The sequence below is a fragment of the Hyaloscypha bicolor genome (genome assembly GCF_002865645.1).
Source record: "Hyaloscypha bicolor E unplaced genomic scaffold K444scaffold_126, whole genome shotgun sequence".
Lineage (NCBI taxonomy): Eukaryota > Fungi > Ascomycota > Leotiomycetes > Helotiales > Hyaloscyphaceae > Hyaloscypha > Hyaloscypha bicolor.
In genome coordinates, this window is record NW_020194628.1 from 1,074,449 (window position 1) to 1,091,808 (window position 17,360).

Genomic DNA, 17,360 nt, shown 5'->3' on the forward strand with positions numbered 1-17,360 from the left:
ATCTAGTACGGATTTGGAACCATAATAGAAATCTAGTATATAAATGAGATTATTAGTAAGTTATATACTTCTTTGCTCTATCTAGTACTTATAAAGAATACTACGTTCTAATACTAATATCTCTTTTAGAGAAATGGCCAAGAGCTAAGTAATAGAATAACTCGAAGTAAGTTTCTTCGGCGCTCCTCTAAGCCAACTTTCTATAACTCTAAACTTTCTTTCCTTTACTTCCTAAAACCCCTTATTATCTATTCCCTTTCTGAACAATTCCTTAAAGTACGGATTATAGGTCCTTATAAGATGGGCTTGGATATTTATTCAGGAGTTTGGATTATTTAACCTAGATAATATATTTTCAATTTCTTATAGTATTTCCCTAATATCCCAATTATGTTCCTATTTATTATGTTTTTCCGTCTTCGTGGGTACGACTTCTTCCCTTATATAATAGAGAGTGAGATTTTGAAGCAAATCGGATTTGGATCGTAAGCCTAGACGGATGACTTGCCTTACGCCATCCTTTACTAAATGCTCCAATAACTGATCGAGAGCATGATTCGTAATGTATGAATTGATATATACCTAACACAATTCCTAGATTCTATTAGTATCAAAGAGATCCCTACTCTCAAACCAATGCTAAATGGAAATGCCGCATCGGCCGTTTACTAAAACCCAGATGCCACCATTTTCTTTACTTTAAGGTCATCGCGAGCCTTCTCCAATGCCTTCTTCCACTTCATGATATCTTTTCTGGCGTCTTTAGACATGAAATACCACTCCATTGAATCGTAGCCCTTCTCATCCTTACGCAGGTATGATAAAGCTGTCACATGCTCCTTTTTGAATATTCCAGGCTCTCTCTTAAGCTCTCTTATTCTGTCGACCTCGATCTCGAACATAATTCTGTACGAAAAACCTGAGAAGGCGTTTATGACAGATGGTGACATATCATTCGGTTGATGCAGGTCAGGTCGATCATGATTAGACATCAGGCGTAGCCCCAAGAGTCTCTCTGAAAAGAGGAAAAAATCCAACTCGGTCAAAATTCCAGGGCGCTTGAGGTTGGTGTTGATCCTACCCACCAGGATCAAATCACCAAGACTAGAAGGCTCGATGGATGTCAAGTGTTCGGTCTTTCTTAGAAATCCCTTCTTCGGCGCTTCCATAGCACTTTCATTGGCTGAAAACATCTCTGGAAGACGAGCCACAGAGGATCCAGGATAAAGATCCTGATCAATGCTGTAGGCTTTGCCATCTGGCAAAAGTTCCTCGTGTTGCAGAGGCCACGCAGAATACCAGATTTCATTGGCTTTCTGATCTGGCGCTGAGATCTCGTGTCCAGAGTCTCGATTGACCGTGTTCATGTCCCCTGATTCAGAGGGCTCTGAAGCTGATGAGCCAATCAATGACTCCGTCTCTGCCATGTAGCTGCGGAGTGGAAGACTGTACGAAGCAATGCTCAACCTCCCAGAAGCATTGCTTGATCGTGCGAAAGTACCTGAAGCCTCTTGCAAGTCTCCTTGCATCTCCTGTTGCTCTTGTTGATTTGCACACAGTCTAAGAATCGCAATATCCTTACGGATCTGCTCGATGGCGATTTTTGTTTGACTATTCGTCACACTATATGCATTCTATAGTTAGCTTCGATCATGATTAGAGTTACGAGGTGGGGGAGACTTACAAATTTAGCGATGAGATTGCAATATTAATGGTGATTTTGCAAGTTGCTAGCGCCTCCTGTAATAACTTGACGTCGCTCTTGCTGAAAAGCTCCCACTTAAGTCCGTTCCTGAATCCGCCTCGACTCTTGCCGTCAGGTGCAATGAAGGGACCAACCACGCGTTTGGCATCTTTACAGAGCTCGATGCAAGTCCCGAGAAGGACCTCAAGGTCCGATATCATCTGTGACGGTAGCCTGATATCGCCTGTGTCTTGATAGGTGAGTGCGGTTGTAAGTAAACCTAGCACTTGATATAGCCCGTCGATACTCAATGTAAGATCCTGGATATCTTTTGAGGCATTGCGGATGCCCTTAGAGAGGTCGTAGACTTGTTGACATACTTTGAAAGCATTGGCGGCGATGCTTAAGGTTGTCCCAGTTATAGCTAGAGCTATTGGTGCAGCCATTGTTCAAGAAGTTTGTAAGTTACCTAGGGGTAGTACAATTCTTGGACTGTGGATATCTGAAAAATTATGGATCACTGGCTGGTATTTGAACGCCTTGCCGTATGACTGACAACGCTTTGAAACATTGGGTGACGTAATTTCTGCACTCGCCCTCACTCAAAATGACACGAACACAGGAAATGATTAGAGTCGGCTCTATCTGTGAGCCCAGCCACAGCCGCTAAAAATAGACTTAATTATTCATCGGCGCCTGCCGACCAAGGCACCGGTATTGCATAAAGAGGATAACTGTGTTTCATAATATTATGTGCAATTCGTGGTGGTCATCCAAAAAGGGAGAAGAGAAGGGGGGTTGTCAATTTGATCTTAGATAACACAATAATATAACATTGGCGACTTGGTTTTTCTCAGAGGCTCTGGCCGGTTTTTGTGATCATAATGAAAAGAGATGAACTAGCATTGATATTCAGTTTGAACATCATCTTAATCAAAATTCTCGCCAGATTACCATAGATCAATTATGTAGGGTAAGTTAATCAAGTGCCCTCAATATGTCTGCTGTCAGCCTTTCGTTCTCCCATAACCAAACTATCCACATCCACTACCCTAATGGAACATTCTACGATTAGGTCAACTATCCTCTTAACCTCTGGACCACCTTCGACTTCACAGAGGCAAAAGCTTTAGCTCGGCCATTCTGATTGTCTTTATCATTCTCCTTTTGGCTCGCCTGCCAAATTCCCCCCCTCGTCGTCGTCCTGGGAGCTAATGCGACGAGTCCTAGACGTAGAGTCATATGCGGGGCAAAAACCGCCATACTTCAAAGATACAGAAGAACTAATTGTGGTGAATGCTCAGCTAATGACAGCATGGGAGGATCTGAAATCTATTTCGCAGATCCTCGAGTCAACGATAAACTCGGTTGAAATAAAGGTGGATCCTGTTGGACCGTCGCGGGCATTCAGTCCTTACCTGCGTTTGATAGCAGAAATGGAGGATTCGAGGAAGAGAAGTCTAGAACACATAGAAAATAGGTGGAAGAAGAAGAAATGAATGCTCATGTGACAGATTTTTGGGGCGATATCTTTTGATAGTCATCCGCCGAAAGAGGAGTGGGTGAGGAGGTGTCACGGCCTGGACAAGCTGTGGAAGTGGAATGTGGTGTGTTTGTGTAAATGTATCTATGAATCATGGTGCCCTAAGGGCGGTGAAGAAGCTATATATATGCCTGTGCGCAGCACGTGACAGGAGGATTGACATGAGTGATGCCATAATCTCCTAACACTAACTACCTTACATCTTTATTCTCTTTGATGGCTTCCCGCTTCCTAATCCTCCTTGAGCATTCACGGATCTTTCACCAAGGGCTCTTGCTTTCTTCTGCGTTTCCCTCTGTTCCTTGCGCGTGGTCTTGGGCATTGCTATGCCATGAACATTGCTCAAATGACTCGACAGTTCCTGGGGAAGCATCTCTTGCTGATAGGTACAGGTTATTGGGAAGCAAGGGCACATAAAAGTTGAAAGCAAATTAGGGGCGTCGATATGTGCCGCTATGTGGTCAAAATTGCTAGAACGGGTGACCTGGCTCATCGTCGCCGAGATTCTCTCAATAGGCGACAGATTCTCGTTATGAAGGCAAAACGGGCAGAAGGAAGGGATTGTTCGACGTCCATTGTCAAATTGGCCAGCGTACCCATGCTCTCTAACCAACCTCCATACCTCCTCCCAATGGGAGGCAAAATGATCATCTTTCCTGACCCCGAACTGCTCCCACTCCAGAAACTGCTCGCAAATACCGCACCACGAGATCGACTTGACGGAGAGGGGACTAAGTCGGTGCTCATAGTACAAATGGCGGAGATAGTCTTTTTCAGAGGAAAAGATCGAGCTTGTTAATAGTATAACTTTTGGGGGGCCCTGAGTATCATTGGCTGTCGGATTTGTGAGGATAGCACAGCTATTGTAGTAGCAATGCCACTCCCCATGAGGGATATTCCCGGCTACGTAATATTTATGGTAAAGCACTAGTGTATGCTGAAAGACATGTCGGGTTTGATCACGGCGAGTCTTGAATGAGGAAAACCCACAAAGCTTTGGATTTACCAGCTTGAGAGGCCCTTGTGCATAGTATGAGCATGGCAATTCGAGAGGCAAGAGATGTTCTTCGAAGGCCTCCTTCGCAGTCTTATTAACTTCTTTGGCGTGGGCACAATGAGCAGCTTCAGGTGCATGATAGTTAGAGGATAGATCGGCCCCAGAAAAGCGACACGTATACGTGCCAAGTAGAGGTTCCTCCCCAGGGATGAATTTACCAGACTTGTGCGTGGCAGAGAAAACCTCGACCATAAGATCAGACAGCGCTGCATCTGTATAACCTCCCGAACTCACTACCTCTCGAAATCGAGTGATTGACATGCTCTTTGGTATTGCACTTCCGTCGTTAATGTTATGGAGACGAATGGCTTCGAATCCCTCCAAATAGTAATGGGGTAAGCCGATGGAAGAATTGCCATTCGTCTCGAAATCATTGTCTGCCATTCGTCTCGAAATCATTGTCTGCCATTAACGAGCCCTCGCCAGAAGCCTCGCCATGGCCCTCGTGTCCGTGTGAATCGACAGTGCTGGTTATATCGAAGTAATCTAGAGACTGAACAGCTTCCTCGTCCTGTGCGACCTCGAGCATCCAGTCATGAGCATCTACTAGGGTAGTGTCGGCAGACATAGATCCAAACTCTGGATGGGGAATCGTGGGTTATAGAGGATGCTGGCCCGTGAACGCCATGCGATATTCTTCTCGGTAGATAGCGCCCATAAGAGCTCTTCGACGGTTCTTTAACCGTGCAGTTGCTGCAACGAGGCTTTCGATGAGAGGATCGCAAGCACGGACGGCAGCACTGATCGATCCGTATAACTCGCAGAGTTCAGATTTGACCTGCGAGAATTCGAGACCGGCCTTGACGATCTCAGGATCCTGCTGTACCCTGAGCCACCCTTCTTCGCTGATGGTCTGGGGCAGCTGCTGGGTTCTGTTGAGGGAGAGCCCATGCATTTCGGCTGCATTACCAGCGCGGATGCCACGAAATACCTCCTGTACACTGACAACGGATATGGCAGAGTAATAGTGACTATAAATATCCGAGTTGGTCTTGTGGCCCATCAAGAATCTCCGATCTTCAGTAGACACATTTGCGTAGAGTACGTTTGCGTATCCTCTACGTAGCGAGTATGGCGTCGCGGGGTGTTCAAATCCAGCCAGGCGACCAAGGCCTGTGATATTCTCCCCAAGCTTTGCGCTGCGAAGAGGCTGTCCTAATGCTGACCGGAACACAGGAACTCCGACAAAGGCTTCCGACTGACGAATCTTGCGAGAATAGGCACCTACGATTGGGTCCTTCGTTAGAATAGGCGGCGTCGATTTGTGTCCGCAGAGGATATGCTTACTTGGTTCAACAGCAATCAGGTCAGCCCATGTCATCCCCGGCCCAAAAACGCCGTCGACCAGGCCCAACGTGACGAGTAGACGTAACGAGTCCTGAGTGGCCATCGCGGTAGGTAACAATCGGAGAGTGATAGTTTTCTGCTCATCCGAGGTCGTCTGGCCTTTCTGGTACTTGAAATTAATGTTGGCAGCGATCACACAATCACCGTCGTCGAAGCGAACCACGTAGAAGTCGCAATGGTCCCAGCAGAGGCAATGATTTGCCTGTTCTACAACCGCCGGACCACCCCAAGCAAGGTCCGAACTACGGCCGCAAGAATCGACGTAGAGATTCATGTACAGCGCTAGGTTGAGTATCAGTCTGACGCCAGACAGCTTGAGGGCAAAGGCATCCGAGAAGACCATAGCGATCAAGACATCAAGATCGTTTTTCGTAGCCACCGGCTTCACTCGAGTCTTGTTTGATAGCTCGCCGTCTCGCTCCAGCCTGTTAATATATACGTAGGCCTGTGACATTTCTTCAGCGGTCAGCTGCTTCTTACCAGAGAAGCGGTAGGCGGCGCAAAGCGTGTGCGAGATGTAGCCTCGCGCTGTTTTCGAGGTGATCCTCTCGTCTAGCTTGCCAGACGACGTTCGAGCAAGGTACAGGAGGAACAGCCTAACCAGCTCGAGCGATATATGCTGGGCGCCGGAGCAGAAGTACATCTCTGGGTCCTTGATTCGGACTGGATTCAAGAGTCAAGTGTTAGCTAGATCTAAGAGAAGGGGAGCAGCAGCAAATCGACACTGCCGATTTGGACAACCCGGCATGCCAGACTTACCTCGGGAGTCGTCTGGACCGACGAGCTTAATGAAGTCTTTGAAGCGTTTGACGGCGATCACGATCATGTTCTGGTAGCTCCATGAAATCGGTGGAGCAATCCATTGTGATACGTCGGTGTCGCTGATCGAAGTCCCATCAGCCCGCTGCGCGTCCCGCGCGAGCTTTGCGATGCGATCATTCAACTTCTTCTCTTTGACGCTCAGCGTCCTCTGCTGTCTCTGTAAAGGAAGCATTGCTCACAGCTCTTGACGCCAAATAACGGCAGAAGTGACGAAGATGAAAGAGAAGAGTAGACACCAAATCATGACGGTGGTGCCGGTCCTTCCTTCTTCCTTGACGGGCAGAAACGCGTGGGCACGGACAGAAACGCGTGAGCACGTGGCTCTTTTTAGACGAAGGCCGCAGGCCTTCGTCTAAAAAGAGACGATTTCCCTGTCCCTGGCGGGCCTTGAATGAGAGCTAGTCCTGTGCTGAGAGCTTGAATGACGGCGAACTGTTGGGCTTCGTCGAGCGTGGACCCACCGTCTAGCTTAGCGTAATCGAAAGATTGCCCCGGTTTTAGAGTCAGTGGTATACTAGCGAGAATTTCGAGATTGAAACTGAATCCTCTTTTGGTAGCGTATACTGGAGGTTTGATGACGGCAGTAGAAGTCTGCGAGTCTGGTGCTATGATCTCTGCGAATAGAAGGCTTAGTTTCCGACTCATTTTCTGTAATGCTTATAGGGTTAGTTGAAAAGATAGCAGGAGTATCCCCGGAAACTCAACGAGCGATTACCGAGTTTTGGAAGGCGTAATGTGAGTACTAATCCAAACTGTATCTTCCGTTTTATATTCTGCCAAGCCCAGTAGTATAGACGCATGATTCGCTTGTCTGAAAAGGCTGGGAATATTATCTAGTCGTCTTTTGTTATCTGAACTGGAGTTATTTCTTTCGTGGAATGGCAGGGTTGGATTATAGACAGAGAGGAATATGATTTTACTATTTGCTGAGACAAAGCAGACTAGCGAATTAACTTGTAAAAGCTTGCTTCCTTTCCACTAGTCCTCTTGCTGCTTTATAGATTTATTATTAATTTGGGGAGGTTAGTCAAATTCTACTATGACTTATAGACCTTTTCTGTAATCTATATATATACGGGAAAAGCGGATATTATAATAGATAAGCTTCCGAACGCCTTATTAACCTTGGTATATTGGAATATTATAATTGGGATGTTTTAGTCTCGTAACCTCTTTATATACTATATCTCGTAGTTATCCTACTATATCTTCGCAGAGGAGTCGGAATTGTCTATCTAGTAGTCCGGCAAGGCCTGACAGGTGGTATTATATTAAGTCGATTAATAGGAGGTATTCTTGTTATAAGGAAGCAATCTCTTGTATTATAGGGAGGATCTGGATATTGGCGATACCTGTAATGGGCACACGTGATGGCGCATGGACAGGTGTCAGATGTCGTGGATCTAGTTTCCTATTTTGGGTACAGCTTGCGATCGGAATCATATGGATCGCATGGGATTTCCTAATTAAGTAAAGGGCTTCGCATGCCTGGCTAAGTACTAGGGAATATATAGGGAGACGCTCCTAGCTTTGGAAGGGGTATTAATTAGTCTCTTGTTAGAATCAATTCTTGGAATTAGTTATACTTGCAAGCGTTACTCTGTAGCTTACTTACCTTGACTACTTATATATTACCCTGCTATTACATACCTTACATTCTAATTGATCCAACCTTCGGGGAGCAGTTCGTTGCGAGGTAGTCAAGCCATTAATAGACAAAACCACTAATGGCTAGAGTATTAACCAGAAGAAGCGCCTCTGCTATTACTGGGGCGACCCAGTCGGGCACCCAGGGAAGCGCCTAGTCAGCCACTCTAGCTACTGCCTAATCAGGAGAAGGGAGTGGAATTCAGATACCCCTAGAACCAGCTAGCAGGATAATAATAACGGAAAAGCTAGCGGCGGCTCGTTATTATATTACTGAGTTAGAAGCAGAGATATAATAGAGGGAGGATCTGGAGAATCTAGAAGCTCAGATTCGCTATCTTAAGAATATTCGGGTACCTATTATAGAACCTATTATACTACTAGTAGTATATTTGGTTTACAGGACTCCAAAAACCCGAGAATTACTAACTTATAAGGGGAAGAGTATTAAGGAAGCCCAGGATTTCTTTTATTAGGCAGAGCTAAAATAGTATAAAGATAGCAGAATTACCTGGGCTATAGATATAGTAAAGGTTATATATTATATTTCCTGCTTTAAGAATATAGCCAGAGATATCTAGAAATATAGGGAGTAATTAGTAGATATTAATACTATAAATTAAGAGACCTTTATTAAGTTTATAAAGAATTCTATCTTGGATCCAGAGAACTATAGTAATAATATTCTTATTAAGTTTAAGAATACAAAATAGTAGCTAGGTTAGAGTATCTAAAGCTTTATATTCTACTTAGATAGCCTATTAAATAACTTGGGATATACGGATTTACTATAAGAGCGGAATAACTTATTTAATAGTTTAAGGTAAGAGATTCGGAACGAGATTAATTACTAAAGAAATACTCTATAAGAAAGGAAGAAGCTTATTTCTGTAGCTATAAGAGTTAAGAATAACTTAAACTAGTCTATTTAACGGAAATATAATAATAAGCTAATAGATTAATAAAAGAAAGGAAATTAGAAAAAGAAAAAAAGAAATAATAAAGAGAAACGGAAAAGAAGTATATTCCCGTTATAAGGTTTATATAACCAGGATAGTAAAAGTATAATAATAGGGTCTAATATAATACCTATATTAGGATCTATAAAACCGGATATAACTTGCTTTACTTACTAGAAAAAGAGTTATTATACTATTACTTATCTAAATTAGGAAAAACCGACTTGCTATAACTATAATAAGTCTAGCTATAAGATATATAAGTATCTAGAACTAAAGAAGCCGGGAAACGGATATATCCTATAGTAATTATACTTATTTATATTATAGAGAATAAGGCTCCTAAAACGAGAATAGTAATTAAGATTACTATTAAAATAAGGAAAGATAAGTAAAGAATTAGAATATTAGTTAACTCGAATATAAAGGCTAATTATATAAAGAGGAAGTTAGCCTTAGATATAGGTATTCCGTTAATATTAAGAGTAACTCTCTTATTCTTATTAGAGAAAAGAAGGATTTATTTATATAGAAATTATATTCTTGGGATTACTATTAAGAATATACTAGAGAACTAAAGAAAGGCTAATATATATTTTATATTATATAATTTTGATCTGAACTATATTAATATAATACTTGAATTCCTATAGTTTTATTAGGTTAATTCTCTAATTTCCTTTAGGAAAGTAATATAGAAATACCAGATTTAATTATAGAAGATTAAAGTTCTAAATACCAGAAAGTTTACTAAAATAATAAAGTATAAGATATATATTTTTCTATTAACTACTTATCTTATAATAGATAGTTAAAGAGTTATTACTATTACTATAAATAGAATAGCTATATTTTCTAGGAAATATTAGAACTTTTTCTAAATATTCTTTATAGAGGCTATAGGTATACTACCCGACTATTATATAATAAAGTATTATATAGATCTGGAATTAGGATTCTAACTACTATATAATCCTATATATACTTTATTAGAAAGAAAGCTTGAAATTCTTTAGGAATATCTTAATACTAGCTTAAAGAAGAAATAAATCCGTTATTCTACTAGTCTAGCTAGTATCCTAATTATATTTGTTTTAAAGAAAGAAGGCGGCTTATATCTATATATTAATTACTAGAATCTAAATAGGATTACTATTAAGAACCAAATACTATTATTACTTATTAGTAAAATAATAAATAGGCTTTATAAAGTAAAGATATATATAAAGCTAGACTTAAAAGATACTTATTATTAGTTATAAATATAAAAGAATAATAAATAAAAGACAATATTCCGAATATATTATAGATATTTTAAATACTATATTATATTCTTTAAATTATCTAATATTCTAATAATATTCCAGATATATATTAACTATATACTAGTAGGCCTTATAGATATTATTTATATAGTTTATCTAGATAATATTTTAATTTATTTAGAAAACCCAAAATAGTATATAATAATAGTCTAATATATATTCGAGTAATTATAGTAATACTAGCTTTTTATAAACTTGGTAAAATACGAGTTTAATATAGAAAGAATAGAGTTTCTGGAATTTATAATTAGCCTAGATAATATAGAAATAGAGGCTAGCCGGATTATAGCTATTAGAGAATAGCCGGCCCTAAAAAATAATATCTAAGAAGTTTAAATATTCCTGGATTTTACTAACTTTTACTAGAGGTTTATTTATAAATACTTTAGGATAGTAAAAGGGTTAACTAATTTACTAAAAACTAGCAGAAAACTACTATATTAGTTTAGCTAGATAGATAAGGTAAATAAGGCTTTTAGAAAGCTATAAATTATATTTATAATAGTACTAATTCTTTATTATTTTAATCTAGTTTTAAAGATTTATATAGAAATAAATATTTCAGGATTTGTAATTATAAGTATAATTTCCTAGCTCTTTAATAAGGAAGCAGAAGCCAGGTAATACCCTATTATTTTCTATTTAAAAAAGATAACTATAATTAAGAATAAATATAAAACATATAATTCTAAACTTTTAGCTATTATTCTAGTATTTTATACTTAGTAGTATTACCTAATATATATCTGGTATACTATTATTATTAAAACAGATTATAATAACTTAAAATACTTTATAACTAAAAGAAAACTAAATAGTTAATAGATAAGATAAGTAGAAGAGCTAGCTGCCTTTAACTTTATTTTAGAATACTGGCCGGAATATAATAATCTTACTAATAGGCTATTAAGAAAGCCAGACTTTATAGTAGATATAAATAAAAATACTTTACTACCTATATTTTATAATAAGCTATAGAATACAGAATAGAGAATCCTATAGGTAATAGTAATAGGATACTATACTATTTCTATAATACTATAATATAAGGCCTAGAAGAGAAAAGGTAGATACTTCTCAATTAGTGAAATACTAAGGAATTCCGAAAAGGAAGTCTATTTTAGTAATAGAATAGTATCGGAAATATTATTATTTAAGCCTATTACTAGTATAGCTAGTTACAAATAGTATATACTATAGATTCTAGCTATATAGGCAGCTAGGTCCGAAATAATATATAAAAAAAATAGAGAGATATTACTTAAACTATTATTATAGTACTAAAGGCTTAATTTATTAGTATAATACTAGTAATATAAATAGTTCTTAAAGGGAACCTTTACTAGAGCTATTAAGACTTAGGAACTTAATATATCTGGGTTATTAAGATATTAGGGTACTATTTATATACTAAATAAGTCGGCTCTTAAAGAAAAATTACTATAAGCTAACTATAATAATCCTATAGATAGATATTTTAGTATTAGTAAGATACTAGAGATCCTCTAGAGAAAGTACTTCTAGTAAAGTATAAGAAAGGATATAAAAGACTATATTAGAACCTATCTTATATATTAATAGACCAAGATAAAGAGATATTTACTATATAGTATACTTAGTTTATTTCCTTTTTTTTTTAAGCTATAGTAAGAAATTATTATAGACTTTATTATAGAGCTATTCCTTTTTAGGTTTTATAGTAAAGTATATAATTCTATACTTATTATTATTAATAAATATATGAAAATAGTATAATATATTCTAATTACTAAAAAGGTCTTGGCTCCTAAGCTAGTAGAGCTATTTATATATTATATTATTAAAGATTTTGGTATGCCTATAGGTATAACCTCTAATAGAGGATCTGTTTTTATAAGTAAGTTCTAGTTAAATCTATATTTCTATTTAAAGGTTTAATAATAACTAAGTATAGTATTCTATTTATAAACTAATAGATAAATAGAGAATCTAAACCAAACTCTAGAATAATACTTAAGATATTATACTAGCTACTAGTAGGATAACTAGATAGTAAAGCTTATTCTTATAGAATTCACATATAATAACTTTATATATTTAATAATAGAAATATTTCTATTTTATATCTTATATGAATTCTATTCTAGTATTAAACTATATATTAAGAATAATATTTCAAAAAAAGAAGTACTAGTAGTATAGGAAAGAGTATAAAGAATTCAAGTAAAACGGAAGATACTAGAGAAATAATAGTAAGAAGTAATAGATATATAGAAAAAGTACTATAATAAGAAATATATTAATAAGAAGTTCAAGATATATAATAAAATTATACTTTATATAAAGAATATTTAATAGCTATAATCTAGTATAAAGCTAGTAAATAAATATCTCGGCCTCTTTAAAGTTCTGGAAATTATAGGAATATATAAATAGGTATACTATTTGGAATTATTACTATTATATTAGATCTATAATATTTTCTATATTTCTTTCTTGAAACTATAATATCCGCAAGCTAGTACTATAGTAGAACTAGAGCTAGTTGAGATTAAGGGCAAAGAGGAATTTGAGGTGAAATCTATTATAGCCTATAGGAAAGGCAGAAAAGAAAAGAAATATCTCATTTATTAGAAAAGCTATTTATTAATAAATAATATATAAAAACTATTAAGTAATCTGGAAAATATAGCTCAAGAATTATAAGAATACTTGGAAAAGAGTAATATTATAATACTATTAGCTAAATAAAGGTATAAAAAATAAATGCTTTTATTAGGAAACTATTAAAAAACTATATATTTATTTTTAGAAAAACCATATAAAAATTATTAAAAACTCTAATTTCTATATCCTATAAATACCCTATTCTTATAACTATTCTCTATTATTCTTATTATTATCCTTATTAGGATTCTTTTAAGAAATAGGTAGTAAATTAGCCTATAAAGCTATTAGCTATTAGTAAGAAACGAGGAAAAAGTAAACTTACTTAATACTAAAGAATATTAATTATACTATTAAAAGTACTTTATACTTATACTAAGCTAGTAAGAATTACTTAATCTATTTCTTGGATTATTAAGGAAATCTATTAGCCTCAAATAATAGCTTTAATATAAGAAGTATATATAGTTTAGTATAAAAGAAGGGCAGTAATAGCCTTTTCTCTTTTAGGTAAAGAATAGGAAAAATACTTATATATATTAATAGCTTAAAGAAGGCAGTTTAATTATACTATATATATTTAAGGAACTTTAAATAATATTAGAATAAGAAATAAAAGAAGAAATTTATAACTTATAGGATTATATTTCTTATTCTTAGAATAATAGTAATTATATACCGAGTAATTATTACTCTTAATATAAATAAGATTAGGAAATTTAGTAATATTCTTGGAATATTAAAAATAATAAGAGTAAATTAAGAATATAGGAATATTAGCTAAATAGATAGTAATAGGCTAAAAAGTACTAAGAGAAGTATTTATCTTAATAAATAAAGAAATAGAAGAGAGAATTAGAAAAGGACTTAAATAAAGCTTAAATAAGGCTTAAAGGAGCTTAAAGAAGCTTAAAGAAGACTTAAAGAAAGAAGGTAAGAAATAAGAAGAAGCTAGATATAGTATTATAGTTAAGAAAAAGAAAGGTTAGTTAGTAGGAAAAGAGAGGCCTTTTTATAATATTCTTTCTCCGAATAGTAATTATAAATTCGGAACCGGCTCTATACTAGGAATATCCAGAAAATTCCAAAGAAGGAATTTATAAATAAACTAGAAAATCGAATTAACTTTTCCAAGCTTTTAGGCCTATAGAATAATAATTTATTTGCGAATAAAGGCTAAGTTAGGATTTATAAACTAATTAGGAAATTAAATAAGCTTTATATCTAATAGTATATACTATATTTATATTACCTTTATAAGAGGGAATTACCAGAGGTAATTTGTAAACTAGCTAGGAAGGGTTAGTAAACTATATCCTTAACTCTATTACCTAGTATAATAATGGGGCAATTATAGGAAGTCTTTAGGGAAAGCTAGTAGCCAGGAAAGTTTTAGGGAGATATTTATAAAGCTATTTATAGTTTTCCCAGGCCTCTTGGGGATAAGGGCCCAGAAGAGAGGTTAATATAATAGGTATATATAATAGTATATAGATAGGTATCAGATATTATAGATCTAGTTTCCTATTTTGAATATAGCTTATAATCGGAATTATATGGATTATATGAGATTTCCTAATTAAGTAAAGGGCTTTGCATACCTGGCTAAGTACTAGGGAATATATAGGGAGACGCTCCTAGCTTTAGAAGGGATATTAATTAGTCTCTTATTAGAATCAATTCTTGGAATCAGTTATACTTGCAAGCGTCACTCCACAGCTTACTTACCTTGACTACTTGTATATTACCCTACTATTACGTGCCTTATAATACCTGTATAGTTATTATTATATTAAGTACTATTATTAGAGAGATTTCCAGGCAAGTCTTGACTTAACTCGAAGGCTATAGATAGAAGGTTTTGCAGAGTTAATTGGGCTAGTATAAAGGATAATAAAGAGCTAATATTAAGACGATATTTAATTCGAGTAAGGCTTTATTATATATTCGGTATTATGAAGTTCTCCGGAATATAAGCAGAGATTATCTCTATAATAGTAATAAAGCCTTTAATAACTTAAGTACTCTGGTTAATCTTAATTAGCTAATCTAGAATAGCAAGACTCAATAATACGGCAATAGTAGAGGCGTTCTTATTACTCGGAGAATGTCCTAGAATCATTTTACTTAGAGCAGTTACTATAGAACGAAATATATAGAGCCTATATTAACCGCTAGGACTAAAGAGAAAGGTATAGATAGTATTAACAGGAGTCTCTAGTATTAGCGAGGATAGTATATCTGGGTAAGAGATAATCTTATAGAAATAAAGAGTCCTATCTCTAAATATCGAGAGAGTAGTTTTATTCCTTTGGCTGGTATCTATACTATCCGTTAAGGTCTTAATAATTGCAAGCCCCGTCTCTATACCGAGTTTAGTAATAATATACTAGCGTATTCCTATATCCTTACTCTTAATGAGATTCCAGCCTATCTGGAAGAACTTTTTTGTATCTATAGTAGCTTTGAACCATAAAGAATTCATATTGGGTCTGGGAATCATATATATCCATTTTCGGCAGATTGCTTCGGTTTCGTTCTTACGAGGCTGTGGGTTTGTGGTATTTGATAAGCTTGCGGTGCTCGTTACTGTGTCATGGCTGAATCGATAGTGGATGCCGCGGCGGCAATAACCGCGTTTGAAGTCGAAGCAGGGCCCGGGTCTGTTGTGTCTTGAAGTCAGTGGTTGTTCCCATAAAATGCAGAGAGTATCTCGCGAGTACTCACGGCATTCTGGAACTTGTGTGTTGTGATCTGCCAGACTTATGGATAATTGGCTAAAGATTTTACGCAAATGGACAGAGCTATAGGTCGCAGCGTGAGAAGGCTATGATTGAAGGAGGTAGAGCGTAGGAACCTTTAGAAACACTTCATCTATGCAGGACATGCTTTGGGAAGCCTCATCAGGCTATGAGGCCTCCCGGTTCAACTGAAGGCAGTTTTGAGGCTCCCGACGACTGGTTGCTGAAAAAGCATGTGTGATAAGGAATTTTGAATCATTGTGTCGAATGGGAAGTCGTTGGTAAACGCACGATTCGTTGTTTGAGCATCATAGGCCTCCCTGCCGTGATACAGTCGCGAGGGTGAGGTGCCACTGTCGACCCCGCTTCGAATTCGCATGCTAACTAAACCTAATTTGGTTAGTACTCGAGCTCCCGCTTAAATGCACGGCCCGCTTAAATGCACGCGTAACTAGAAAACTAAAATATTTAATTATTAAATAACTACAAATTATGTTTATAGAAAGTAAGCTATTATAGAATTACTAGGTACTCTATATTTATACTTTATATAACTTTTATAATAATTCATTAATTTTATTAATAATATTTGTACTTTTTTAAGAAATAAGTAATTTATTAAAAGAATTAATAACTTTTATAATATTAATAAATCCTATAAAACCTTTATTTAATTATTTTTAAAATAATATATATTAAATTTCTTAGCTTAAATATAACCTTTAAATGCCTTTTAAAAGATGAAATATAATTTTAAAGTTTTAAAATTTTTAAAATTTAAGATTTATTTTTCAAGTTTTAATATAATTAAAAATAATTCAATTTAAAAGAATTTTTTTTAATTCAATTTTCTTACTATTATTATAAAAGGGGTTTAAGCCCTCAAAAGTCTAAGAAATATTTATTATATATTTAATTTTAATTTTTTATTTAGGATTTTAATAATAATTATATTTATTTAAATTCTTATATATTAATTAAAAACAAAACAAATATTAACCTTTAAATATAGTTCTTACCTTATAAAAAACTTATATTATTAAATAATTTTGATAAATACTTATTTAATTTATTTAATTTAAAAATTATTAAAAAAAACTAGAATATTTTAATATTTTAAAGATTAAAAATTAAATAAAAATATTTCTAAGTTTTTTAAACTTTACATAAGTAATATAAGCAATTTTATTTAAGTTTAATTAATAGCTTTTGTTTAAAACTATTATTATTTATAATCTTTTTATAATTTTTAAAAAATTAAACTAATTAAAATTTCAATTACTTAATAATATGTAAAATATAAATCTTTTATAAATATTTATATATATTAATATATAAAACTTAAAAAATTTGAAGTTCTATTTTTAGATATTTTATTCTTATATAAATTAATTTTTTAAAATATTTTTACAAGAAAAAAATTACGTCTTTTATAAATCTTTAAAATAAAGTACTTATATTTACGATATTATTCTTTTTAAGGTTATAATATAGAACTCTTACTATTTTAATATATTATATTTAAAGAAGTAAGTTTTTTTATTAATTAATATAAAAGTTATAAAGGTATTAAAACTATAAGTTTTCGC

The 17,360-nt window shown here is 35.1% G+C and overlaps 3 protein-coding genes across 3 annotated transcripts; all 3 read right to left on the reverse strand.

Moving 5' to 3' along the window:
- Nucleotides 1-396: 396 nt before the first annotated feature.
- K444DRAFT_696324 (uncharacterized protein) lies at nt 397-2,130 on the reverse strand (the record flags this gene model as incomplete). The annotated part of the gene is made up of 4 exons (XM_024887907.1): nt 397-582; nt 699-1,623; nt 1,685-2,034; nt 2,065-2,130. The coding sequence occupies 4 exons, from the start codon at nt 2,128-2,130 to the stop codon at nt 397-399; spliced, it is 1,527 nt and encodes a 508-aa protein (XP_024731899.1).
- An 842-nt stretch (nt 2,131-2,972) lies between these two features.
- K444DRAFT_94797 (uncharacterized protein) lies at nt 2,973-4,782 on the reverse strand. Its single transcript, XM_024888828.1, has 2 exons — nt 3,103-4,782; nt 2,973-3,016 (listed from the first exon to the last, which is right to left on the reverse strand). The coding sequence occupies exon 1, from the start codon at nt 4,681-4,683 to the stop codon at nt 3,424-3,426; it is 1,260 nt and encodes a 419-aa protein (XP_024731900.1). The 5' UTR covers nt 4,684-4,782; the 3' UTR covers nt 2,973-3,016; nt 3,103-3,423.
- Nucleotides 4,783-4,882: 100 nt separating this feature from the next.
- On the reverse strand, nt 4,883-6,625 carry K444DRAFT_633874 (uncharacterized protein; the record flags this gene model as incomplete). The annotated part of the gene is made up of 2 exons (XM_024883672.1): nt 4,883-6,294; nt 6,391-6,625. The coding sequence occupies 2 exons, from the start codon at nt 6,623-6,625 to the stop codon at nt 4,883-4,885; spliced, it is 1,647 nt and encodes a 548-aa protein (XP_024731901.1).
- Nucleotides 6,626-17,360: the final 10,735 nt, after the last annotated feature.

What these genes read in the sequence shown, in the direction of transcription:
- K444DRAFT_94797 (XM_024888828.1), bottom strand. Translation starts at nt 4,683, where the DNA reads ATGATTTCGAGACGAATGGCAGACAATGATTTCGAGACGAATGGCAAT.